Genomic DNA, 12,432 nt, shown 5'->3' on the forward strand with positions numbered 1-12,432 from the left:
CGACGTCACGCTCGGGGTCGATTGGCCGGCCTCCGTCGGCCGGCCGTAACGGTCGCGGAGGCGTGGCTCCGGGCGGCGGGGCGGGGCCGGGCGGGGCCGGGGCGGGGCCTGGCGGGGCGGGCTGCGGGCCGGAGGCGGCGGCTGAGGAAGGTGTGTGCTGCGGGGCGGGCGCCGCGGGAGGCCTGGGGGTGGGGTGGGGAGGTGAGAGGATTTCTTGGGGTGGTGGGGGTGGGAGTGGGGGTACCTAGCCTCGTCGGGGTTCCCCACCCCCCCGCGGCCCCCCCCCCTCCCCGGGGTCGGGTTCCCGCCAGTTGAAGCGGGCCGCGGCGGGCAGGTGAGGCGCCCGGCCTACCTGTGGGAGGGGACCCCGGAGGGCTGAGGGGCCGTCTCCCAGGGAACCCCCCGACTTGCCCCGCCTAGGAGGGGTGTGTGTGTGTGTGGTGCTGAGCCTTGTCAGCGTCTCCCCTCTATTTTCCGCCTCTTCTCGGGAGCCCCCCTCCCCCTCCCCCCTCCCCGGGCCCGGTTCCCGCCATTTCCAGGCCTGGGGCCCGCGGACCGGTGTAGCGCCCTGCCCTACCCGGCTTGGCGGCCCACCCCACCCTCCCACCCGCCGGGGCTGGGCGGAGGGGGTGGGGGGAGAGCTGGGGCTTTGTCTGGATAATAAAGCTGGTTAATTGGTGCCTTGGCCGGTGATTGTGAGGACGGGAGCCGACGGGCAGCCCCGGTGCCCCGGTGCACGGGTGAATATGGGGGTGGGGGGGTGGATGGAGGTGTGGGGGGGGTGGGAGGTGGGAGAGGCGGTTGTGGGTTCCGGGATTCCTCAGCCTCTGGCGTCCCGGCTTGGCGTCGAGGGGGGCGGGGACGGGGGTGGGTGGGGTGGGGTGGGATAAGCCGTGTGCAAGTTTGGGGCGCGGGGTTGGGGAGTGGTGGGTGATGGTCAGGTCCTGCCCCATCTACTGTAAGGATTCACCGCATCCTCATTTTACTATTAGGTTTAATCCTGCCAGGCATCGCCCATTGTAATTGGGATTCTCCTGCATCCACTCTTTTTGTTTCTCTGTCTGTCATTTCACCTTGGAGGACCTGGATTGACAAGCAGCTGACCCGAGCTTCCTCCGCCCACCCTTCTGGAGAGAGCTAGCTAGCTAGCTTGGAGTTAGTTGGGCAGTTTTTGCTTCTAAGGCCGGAGAGGCTTCGTTCTGGCCTCCCCAGGGGGGAATTGTGTAGCTCAGTTCTTGCGCCTCCCCTTAATTTGTGGTGGGTTCCATTCTTAGGTAAGGCACACTAAACAAGTTGCAATATTTTGGGTGAGATTTTTTTTTTTTTTTTGCTTCTTGGTTCTTTTTTCTTTTTCTTTTTTTTTTTTTTTTGCATTTGGGACAGTTTTTTTCTTCTCTCTTGTTTTTACCTTTGGAATTGTCTTTTCTCTTGGAAGATGGAATTGTAATTTTTGCATTTAGAATTGGACTTTTGCATAGAGGCCTTGAAAGCATTATTATGTTCCTTTACTATAGCAATTTGAAATCCATACTTTCGAGGAAGCGTAGAGATTTCTGCGAGACTCGCTTGAGGAAGAACAGTTGCTTGCGATGGTTTATTATATCCATTTTGTCCCCCAGAAATGATGAAACAGCTCATTACGACTTTAGTGGATGAGACACGTTTAAAGATCTTCAGACTTTTAAGGAGAAATTTAATAACCTTTGGGAAACATGAAAAATTCCAGAATCTATACATTTTTTGTTTTACTTGGTTTTATATACTGTGAACAATTTTTATATAAACCCTCCTACTCCCATGCTTACTTTTTGTTGGTGGTGGTGGTCATGGGGCTTGAACTCAGGGCCTGGGCACTGTCCTTGAGCTTCTTGTACTCAAGGCTAGCACTCTACCACTTGAGCCACAGCGCCACTTCCGGCTGTTTCTGTGTATGTGGTGCTGAGTAATGGAACCCAGGGCTTCATGCATGCTAGGTGAGCACTCTACCACTAAGCCACATCTCCAGCCCCCTCCCCCACTTATTTTAGGTTTTAGGACTAGGATTAAAGTTACAGCATCTGCGAGAAGAAAGGGGTGATATTGTCCAAAAAGAAATGTACTCATTGGGGTGGGAATGTGGCTTGGTAGAGTGCTTGCCTAGCATGTATGAAGCCCTGGGTTCGACTCCTCAGTACCACATCAACAGAAAAAGCCAGAAGTGGCGCTGCGGCGCAAGTGGTAGAGTACTAGCCTTGAGCACAGAGAGGCTCAGGGTAAGAGCCTAGACTCTGAGTTCAAGCCCCAGGACTGGCAAGGAAAAAAGAGAGAGAGAGAAATGTACTACTCATTACCTGACTGTATGAAACTGTAACTTAACCCCTTTGTACATCACCTTTATAATAACATTTGTAGAAAAAGTTATATAGCAACTGCCTTGGCCTTGGGAAGCATTTAGTCTCAAATGTTCCAAATCTGTGTCTTATACCAACTTAAAGTGGTAAGTAGGCTGCTACAAATTATTTGCACATTGGCATTACTTGAGACTTGGAAAGCATTATGCTAAATTTATTGTAGTAACTGAAAACACTTTTGAGAAACACTTGAGAAAGAAAAGTTTCAGAGACTACAGAAGGGACCTCTGAAAAGGAGAGCTTGATGACACATGCAAACGAGGCTGCCCTGGCCATTTTGTTCAGGGATGGTTGGCATCTGTGAGGATGCTTCAGCGTGGTGCCCTTGTCAGCCAGAACAACCTACCTTTTAAAGGAACAATGATCAGAAGTGATGGCTTGTACCCGGCCAGTGTTTCAGTGAAGCAGGGAGAGGGAAGATAAGGAAGGAGGCTCTGGCGGCAGGCTCTGGGGTCCCTTAGCATCACTCAGGAAGTGTTCAGGCTCCAGTGGTTACCAGTGCCAAGCATACCTGCCCTGAGAATAACCCAAGACCGTTCTCACTAACAGGCTGACCATTTCAAGGTTTTGGTCTGTATCTTTTTTTTTTTTTTTTTTTTTGGCCAGTCGTGGGCCTTGGACTCAGGGCCTGAGCACTGTCCCTGGCTTCTTCCCGCTCAAGGCTAGCACTCTGCCACTTGAGCCACAGCGCCGCTTCTGGCCGTTTTCTGTATATGTGGTGCTGGGGAATCGAACCTAGGGCCTCGTGTATCCGAGGCAGGCACTCTTGCCACTAGGCTATATCCCCAGCCCTGGTCTGTATCTTTTTGAAACCTAGATGAAGATCCAGTTTCTGACATGAGATTCATGGCGTGATCATTTCATTGAGATCAACTTGAATAACCAGGTATTAAGTGCAAGAGGAATACACAATGGCTGAGGTATGTGTAATGTGACTCCTTTTTAACTAATAATCCCGTCAGGCAAAATGGTGCTCAGGGAGGTTAAGGAACTATTTCAGGCAGCTGATTAGCAACTCTGAAACTCTGATCACCACCTCTGTCCTGGTGTGTGCTAAACATTTGGTTCTCTATATGTATTTTCTAATGAACTAAGTACTTTTATTATCCCTGTTTTTGATGAGGATACCAAGTGTCTAGCTTACTGAATAATAGAAGGCCACACAAGTATGTCAGAATGCCTGGGAAGCCCTATTCTGGTCTCAGTTCTACTCCTCTAGCTGCCATCATTATTTTATTTCTGGGGGGGGGGGGGGGTACCAGTCCTGGGGCTGGAATTCAGAATTCAGGGCCTGGACACTGTCCCTGAGCTTTTTTTTTTTTTTTTTAATTTTGCTAAAGGCTAATGCTCTACCCACTTGAGCCATATGTTCACTTCTGCCTTTTTTGGTAGTTAATTGGGCATAAGAGTCTCACACACTTTCCTGACCTGGCTGGCTTTGAACTTCAATCCTCCATTCTCAGCCTTCTGAGTAGCTAAGGTTACAGTTGTGAGCCATTGTCTCCTGGCTCTTCTCATTCTTTTTACAGTAATGTTAAGGGGCTGAGAATGTAGACTAGGGATAGAGGGCTTGCCTAGCATGCATGAAGCCCTGGGTTCGATTCTTCACTACCACATAAACAGAAAAAACTGGAAGCAGCGCTGTGGCTCAGGTGGTAGAGTGCTAGCCTTAAGCAAAAAAGAGGGCAAAGAACACTGTGCTCAGGCCCTGAGTTCAAGCCCCAGGACTGGCCAAGAAAAAAAATTAGGAGAGAGCAAGGGAATGGGTGACATTGTCCACAAAGAAATGTAGTCTTTAACTTATGTAACTGTAACCCCTCTGTACATCACCTTTATAATAACAATGAAAGAAAATTTTAATGTTCACTTAGAAATTGTACACTTTATTTCTGCTCCTTGACAAACATAGAGTAATCAGCCCTGGCAGAGCAGCGGAGTCCTAGAAATAGAATTCCCTTTAACTCTGGCTGCATGTTTCTTTTTTTTTTTTCTTTAGGGCACTCAAATTTACTTATTACCAGTCTCAACTTCTAGTTCTTCAAAAGAAGTAAAAAGTTCACCGCCAGCATCTCCTAAAAGCCAGGATGCCAGTCAGTTGTCACAGAGACTCCTGATAGAAAAACAGGTAAACCAGAAGTACCGCAAGCCAGTGTTCTTCAGTGTCTGTACCAAAGAAAGTCAGATCTGCAGAAGAGAACAGGTTCCGTGTAAGAGGTTCTTGGGCCTGGCTGTTGAGGCACTTGCCTGTAATCCAGTTACTTAAGGAAGTAGTATGAGGATTGAGGTCCAAGGTAGACCCAGGCAAAACCTTGAGACTCTATCCGAAAAACATGCTAAAAGCCAAAGGGTCGGGAATGTGACTCCAGGTAGCAAGCTTGCCTAGCAAGTTGGAAACTCTGCATTGTAACCCCAGTACTGCCAAAAAAAAAAAATAAGTACAAAATGCTCTATTACTTTTGACAGTCTTAGCAGCCTTGTGAGGGAAGACGTAAGAAGGAAGAGAATCTAGCCTTTTCCTTAGTTAAACAATGCGCTGTTCTCTCTCTCTCTCTCTCTCTCTCTCTCTCTTGCCAGTCCTGGGCCTTGAACTCAGAGCCTGAGCACTGTCCCTGGCTTCTTTTTGCTCAAGGCTAGCACTCTGCCACTTGAGCCATAGCACCACTTCTGGCCGTTTTCTATATATGTGGTGCTGGGGAATCGAACCCAGGGCTTGATGTCTATGAGGCAAGCACTCTACCACTAGGCCATATCCCCAGCCCCATTGTTCTCGTTTTTATCAGATATCCATAAAAGCTTACATTTTCAAAACCTTTTGGAGGAGATGGTTCTGTTATTCAGAACATCTGTTACTTGGAACATGGGAAATGTTACGTGAAGGTTGCTCTTCATGTCAGTCTTTTTTCTCTCTGTGTAATCGTAGCAGGAAGAAGCAGAATGGGAAATCATAAACACGCTGTTGATGACACACGGCCTGAAACCTTTGTGTCTCGTCAAGAGGACGGACCTCAAAGGTAATGACATCACCCTCTGCTTGCCCAATCAGCTCGAGGGCTGCTGCTGCTTTCACGGAGCAGTCCCGCCTCACGGGGATTTCCACTCTCTGCCTTCCGTTTAAAATGCAGATCTCATCGTCTTTGACAAGCAGTCCTCCCAAAGGATGAGGCAGAACCTGAAGGTGCTGATGGAGGAGACAGCGCGGCAGCAGAAGATGATCCAGGAGCTCATCGACTGCAACCAGCAGCTGAAGTGAGGCGGGCCAGGCTCCTCCCGCCGCTTCTGACCTAGGCCGGCCGGCCGGCCCGGGGATGCCGCTCGCACACAGTGCCGGGCTTTGTGCTGTCGTTGTTGTTATTCTTGGTGCCAGCCCTTGGGCTTGAACTCAGGGCCTCGATGCTGTCCATGGGCTTCTTGTTGATCAAGGCTGATGCTCCACCACTTGAGCCACAGCTCCATTCCCAGCTTTTTTTTTTTTTTTTTTTGTAGTTTATTGGAGATAAGAGTCACAGACTTTCCTGCCCAGACTGACTGTAAACCACAGTCCTCAGATCTGAGCCTCCTGAGTAGCTAGGATGACAGGCGTGAGGTACCAGTGCCCAGCTTAGAGCGTGTCTTTATCTCAAGGCCCAGGGTTTATCCTCAATACGGAAACAGAAGAAGTAAGGCTACCGTGGTGATCTGTCTATCTATGTATCAGCTACCAGGGGAGATAGAGGCAGGAGAATTGGAAGTTTGAGGCTAGATGGGCAAAGTTAGTGAAACTATCTAAAAAAAAACAACCCCCAAAACCAATGCAATCAAAAGGGCTTGGGGGTGTGATTCAAGAGTTGGGGCACCTGCTACACAATCCAAGGCCCTAGTTCAGTCCCTCAGATCTGGTGGGGGTGGGGAGCCATCAAAGAAGAAATACTAACAATGAGAAAGACTGTCTAGAACATCAGCAAGTTGTTGGGTGGGTATGTTGGGGAATTGCCTGACTTTAATACTAAGGGAAGGATTTGTGTCTTAAATTAGAAATGAACTTCAGCTAGAACAAAAACGAGCAGACTGCCAGGAGCAACGAGCCAATGACCTAGAAGAACTTATGGAGGGCGTGAAATCCAAAGTTGGTGAACTGGAAGACAAGTCACTCCATAGGGTCTGCCAGCAACAGAGTAAAATAAAAGGGCTTCAGAAGGAGCAGAGAGCCCTACAGGTGCTGCTCCTCGCATTTCTTTCCGTGACGGTTACTGCCTGGTGTTAGTGAAATGCTGCTCCTGGTCCAGTGGACTTTTTTTTTTTTTTTTTGCAATTTGGAGCAAGGAAACATTGATTTTTCTATGTCAGATCCAGGAACTCAAGTGTTTGACTGGGGGGGAAAAGATTTCATGTGGGGATAGATCACTATTTAATTGCTATCCAACCCTTTTGCATTTAGCTTGCAGGTGAGATCCATCTATGTGGTTTGCATGGCCTGCCTGCAGGGAAAGGCTTGGTCCCGGCCAGCACTGTCGGGAGGTGGTAGAGCCTCTAGGAGGTGAACCTTAGAGGTGGGAGGTCGTTAAACCATTAGGGTCACAGCCTCGTAGAAGGTTGTGGGACTCCAGTCTCTTGCTCCTGTTGGCTCATGATATAAAGGAGTTTGCTCTGTCAGGTGCTCTTGTCATGGTCCCGGGCCTTGCTAGAGGCCCAAGAAACGGGGCCACTCATTCTTAGGCCGGAGCACCCAGAATTCTTCAGTCAAAATAAACTTTTAATTTTTTTTGGCTGGTCCTAGGGCTTTGAACTCACGGCCTAGGTTCTGTCCCTGTCTGTGCTCAAGGTTAGCTCTCTACTACTTGAGCCACAGCGCCACTTCCAGCCTTTTCTGAGTAGTTTATTGGAGATAAGAGTCTCGGGTAACAGGCATGAGCCACCAGCACCCAGCAATAAGATTAATTTTTAAAGCTGTCAAACTTTTAAAAAGTGACTCAATTTACATTCCCATTAAGGTATAGATGGGGATTTCTTTGTGCTGGTACTGGGGTTTGAACCCAGGACTTTCCAATGTTGCTTGGCTTTTTTGCTTAAGGCTGCCTCTCTACAACTTGAGCCACAGCTGTACTTCTGGCTGTTTAGTGGCAGCTAACCGGAGAGCAGAGTGCCATGGTCTTTCCTGCCTGGGCTGGCTTTGAACTGTGATCCTCAGATCTCAGCCTCCCAAGTGCCAGGATTATAGGTGTGCCCAGTGCCACCAGTGCCCAGCTTGCAGCTGTGATTTTTATTTTTTGATCTATTATTCTGGTTATTTGTATTTGGGTATCACAGTTTTTAGCTTTATAGTTTCTGTTATTTCTTTGGCCTTCAGTTTTCTGTTGGGATTCTATTTTGTGCCCCTTGAACATATTCAGTGGCCTGTGCAGATGCCTCTGTGTGAAGCCGTTGGAACAGCGCACCCTGCATGTGCGTGTCATAACCATCCTCACAAAATGTCTTGCAGATGAAATGCCAGCATTACAAGAAGAAACGAGCGGAACAGCAAGAGATGATTACTTCTTTGCAAAAGGAGATGTGCAGACTCAGGAAGGAGGAGGAGGATCGTGTGGTCACTCAGAACAGAGTGTTTTCCTACCTCTGCCGCAGAGTTCCCCACAGCGTCCTGGACAGACAGTAATGCCCACTGCCCGCCCCGCTGGCCCCGCATGCATGAAGCCCTGGGTTCCATTCCTCAGCCTCACATAAAAGCCAGAAGGGGCATTGTAGCTCAAGTGGCAGAGTGCTAGCCTTGAGCACAGAGAAGTCAGGGACAGTGCTCAGGCCCTGAGTCCAAGCCCCAGGACTGGCAAAAATAAACAAATAATAATACATTTGGAAAATAATTCAATATATCTTGTTTTCTAGGTTGCTTTGTCTAATTGATTACTATGAATCTAAACTTAGAAAAATCAATTCACAAAGGTATGAATTATCCTGCATTAGAATTTGTAATGAAAAGGAAAGTTTCTCTAGCTTTTAAAACTTGAAGTACATTATGGAAATCTTTGTACTGTTATCACTATTGAAGTTCTTCTTTTATAAATATAGAGACACTTGTTTTACTGATTAGGCTAAAATGTATCATATTTATATTAAACATAAATATATTTCATAATCACAAGTATTGGTGAAAACAGAAATATTTTGTTTGATTGACAAGCTATTCCACAAGTTACCAACAGTACCCAGTCGCTAAAATGCTGGCAACCTGGGCACCAGTGGCTCACACCTATAATTCTAGCTACTCAGGAGGCTGAGATCTGAGGGTAACAGTTCAAAGCCAGCCCGGGCAAAAAAGTCCAGAAGACTTACCTCCAATTAGCCAGCAAAAAAGCCAGGTTGGAGGCACAGTTCAAGTGGTAGAGAGCTAGCTGTAAAAGAGAAAGCCAAGCCAGAGCACGAGACCCTGAGCTCAAGCTCTGGTACACATACAGCTAGGCACAGTGGTGCATGACTACAAGCTGGGGTCACCCCACAGAGAATGTATTCTTTAAAGTAATGTGGATGTCTTATTTGTGTTTGGTTTGTTTATTAAACAGGTTTTTCCCCCACCCCTTCTTAGGCTTTGTAGTTTTCTAGGCCGTGAGGTAGAGGTTCTCATGAATTCTAAGAAAAGAGATAGTGAACAAATGCATTATAATACAGGGCAGTGGTATGATTTACTTTAGTCTGGTTCATTTTTGATTAGGACCTATTTTTTTTTAAGAAAGTAGATATTTTCATAAGAAGTTCACAGCACATGTCTTTTCACAGGCACTACAAAGAAGATGAGAGTCAGTCAGAAGACGACAGAGACTTCGGAGATACGGATTCCTCACCGTCTTACAAAGGCCTCCTCATGGTAGGAGGGCTGTCCAGCCAGGGGATGCTTCTGTAGAGTAGGCCACCCAGGGAAACTGACTTTGTTTTTCTGTGATGTTGCAGTCATTACAGAACCAACTCAAGGAATCAAGATCCAGGATTGATACCCTTGTAGGTGAGAAACTGGACCTCCAGAAAGATTTGGAAAACAGGTGAGAGAACCTTCAGTAACCTTGTCCTTTGACAAGTAAGCACGTGCTGGGATTTGGAAAGCTGAAGGGGCCATTCTAGCCCCTTCCTCTAAAACTCAAAAGCACTGGGTGCGCTTCCCCTCCTGCCAGTCAGCTGTCTGTCATGGCAAGTGATGGCGGGCAGCTTTTACCTTTATTGAAGACTCATTGATGCCCGATACACAGAGTGTATATGTGAGGTGCGCAGGGGGGAAGTGTGCAGAGTCAGTGGGGATCGTCACCCCAAGAGTGTCTCTCACCCCAATCTTCATGCACGCTAGACAAGCACTGTAATGCTAAGCCACATTCCCAGCCCCTTCACCTAGCATTTTTTTAACAAAATTTTAAATTGACAATTTATAGTTGTATATTTCATATGTTTTCGATGTTCACATCCAAATAGGCATATGCTTTTATATCTGTAAAGTTGTACGTATATTTTGGGGTATAAAATGATGTTATCGATGCATAGTTTTTTGTCTGCTGTCAGCAAGACGGTTGTCATTAGCATCAGTAACTGTTGTTAGAACAAAAAGAATCATGACTTGTGTCTGTGAATTTAGTGTGTTAAGAAGCACAATTTGGGGGCATTTAGAAAAAAATGTGATGTATGAATGTAACATAAGGCTAATTAACATGCCAATTACCTCAAATACTGACCATTTTTTTATGGTGAAAGCATTTAAAATATGCCATCTTATTGGCTCTGAAATGCCCACTGTGTTATTTACTGTCCTAGCAGCCGGTTTCTCTTTCCCAACTTCAGGAAAAGTCAGTAGAAGGGTACCCACGCAAAGCAGTGCGAGGCAGCGCCACCTGCTGGCAGGGAGCCATTAGACGCAAAGTTGCCAGGCGAACACCCATCAGTCCCCTGTGGTAGACTCGACACTGTCCCGGCCGTCTGCAGAGCTACCACATGCCCGTGTGTGCTTGTTGGTGTAAACAGATAGCAAGGACTGAGGAGGTGCTTGAGAATACAGGGCAGGGTGGAGGACAGACAGCGCATGCTGCTCGGGACCAAGGGAAAGGACGTCATACATGGCGTTGTAGGTAGAGGCAAGGCTTAATCTCCAGAGATTTGATCCCTAATATTCCAGCTGGATAAAGCTAGGCGGCGGACACCCCAGGATTTGATATAGTATTCTCTATGATGCCCTCTGTATCCATTGGATGGAAAGTTGTAAGTTAACAACAAAAGTGAAAGAAAAGTTTTACACAAGGAATTATGCAAAAGAAAGATCCCAGTGGCCATCAGCACTTCCTCAGAAACATTTTAAGGACTTGAGTGTGCTTGCTTATGACAGGAGATGAAGAGTGCTCTGTTATTTATTGAATGCAGCTGTCATTTCATTCAGGACGTTGAATTGTACTCCATATAATTTCTTTCTACAGGCCAACACAGCATGAATTAAGACTTTATAAACAACAAGTGAAGAAACTGGAAAAGGCCCTTAAGAAAAGTGTCAAGTAATTACATTTTACTCCAAGTTACATCTGTTTTCAGCGTTTTGTTTGTTTCTTTGTTTATTGCGCCAGCCCTGGGGCTTGACCTCTGGGCCTGGACACATTCCCTGAACTTTTTTGCTCAAGGCTGGTTGGTGTTCTGCTACTTGAGCTACAGCTCAAGGGGTGGTTAACTGTAGATAAGAGTCTCAGACTTTCCTGCCTGGGATAGCTTTGAACCACAATGATCTTTAAATATCAGGGTCCCGAGTAGCTTGGATTATAGACACGAGACACTGCTACCCACCCGCCTTGGTTTTTATGATTTTGAAAAAAATGACTTTTTTATTTTTAGTTTGGAAATTTTGCAGTATGTAGCTGTCTAAACAAGTTTGGCACTGCGACATTGCGGTTAGCAGAACTTGAGTAGAAATGAGATCCGGAATCAGATTTCTAATCATCCACTTGGCAAGTGAGCCAAGCTGAAATTAGCAGCCTTTGTTCGCCCACTGCCATCATTTAAGCAAGACAGAAGACCACCAGGGCCGGCTCCCTGGGTTCTGTGGTGGTGTGTTTTGTTTTCCCCCTGTGGCGTGGTACTAGGTGATTACCAGACAGATGCAGGCGGGGCATGCCTAAATGAAGCCCTGCCCAAGGCCTCCTCTTTCTTGTTTTGTGCCGCTGGGAGTGTCTGGGAACAGATCTGAGGCACTGATGGAAACATGAGCTGCCAAAGAGGCTGCAGCCTGAAGGACAGGAAGGGCTTTGTCAGTACGCGGGCCAGGGCCCCCTCACCCCTATGTGAAGCAGATTTACCATGGGCAGCTGGGCCCTGGACTCCCTCCCTCCCTCCCACATTTCCACATCCCCTGGTGACTCGGACGTTGAAGAGGGGCAGTTCTAAGATGTTTGGGGACTCTTGAGAGGCGTACGGAGAGATGGAGCTGATCTCCAGAGTCGTGTGGGGAAGGAGAGCGTTGGGGTCTTAGGCTTCTGGTCAGAGCCTCTCCTTTGCGGAGTTCTTACAGCCACGGGCGCGGTGTGCTGGGGGTCTGCGGATGCTCCTGGCGGCCCGCATGTCCCCCGGGTGCACTCGAGGCCTTGCCGTGGCCACGGCTGCTCCGGCGCCCAGCCGGCCCCGCCGCCGCAGACCGCACAGCCACCGCCTCCCACGGCCTCCGCGCTCCGCAGACCCGCAAGGGGAGCCTGCGCCCCTCTTCCGCCCCAGCTCTTTCCCGTGCTGTTGTTTTGGAGGCCTTCTGACTGGGGTCAGCCGAGAGGACAGGATGATTTGCATTTTCTCCATGCGCATGCCCAGTTAAAGTTCACGTGTATGGAAATCAAATGAGACAAAAACCCTGAGGAGGCCAGCTGGGTCATTGAGTTTGCCCTTTTCATTCTAGTACTCATCTCGGAAAACATCTTGTATCATCTTGACTCTTTTTCTCCCTTGTTTAGATTACAAGAGCTTATCAGTCCTAAAAAGACTGAGGACCCAGAAAGAAAAGACCTGCCCAGCAAAGAAAACCATCATCAGGCCCTAATTGACCAGAGATACTTTCAGGTATTGAATCTCT

General features: G+C 47.9%; 1 protein-coding gene across 1 annotated transcript; it reads left to right on the forward strand.

The window, feature by feature from the left end:
* The first annotated feature begins 111 nt into the window (after positions 1–111).
* On the forward strand, positions 112–8,019 carry Cep70 (centrosomal protein 70). Its single transcript, XM_048334640.1, has 7 exons — positions 112–150; positions 3,208–3,310; positions 4,387–4,515; positions 5,311–5,401; positions 5,513–5,636; positions 6,402–6,582; positions 7,846–8,019. The coding sequence occupies exons 2-7, from the start codon at positions 3,302–3,304 to the stop codon at positions 8,017–8,019; spliced, it is 708 nt and encodes a 235-aa protein (XP_048190597.1). The 5' UTR covers positions 112–150; positions 3,208–3,301.
* Positions 8,020–12,432: the final 4,413 nt, after the last annotated feature.

The sequence above is a fragment of the Perognathus longimembris genome, chromosome 26, assembly GCF_023159225.1.
Source record: "Perognathus longimembris pacificus isolate PPM17 chromosome 26, ASM2315922v1, whole genome shotgun sequence".
Lineage (NCBI taxonomy): Eukaryota > Metazoa > Chordata > Mammalia > Rodentia > Heteromyidae > Perognathus > Perognathus longimembris.

Coding starts and splice junctions, on each gene's coding strand:
- Cep70 (XM_048334640.1), top strand. Junction 5,402..5,512: donor CAAGAGGACGGACCTCAAAG/GTAATGACATCA, acceptor TTTAAAATGCAG/ATCTCATCGTCTTTGACAAG. Junction 6,583..7,845: donor AGGAGCAGAGAGCCCTACAG/GTGCTGCTCCTC, acceptor AATGTCTTGCAG/ATGAAATGCCAGCATTACAA.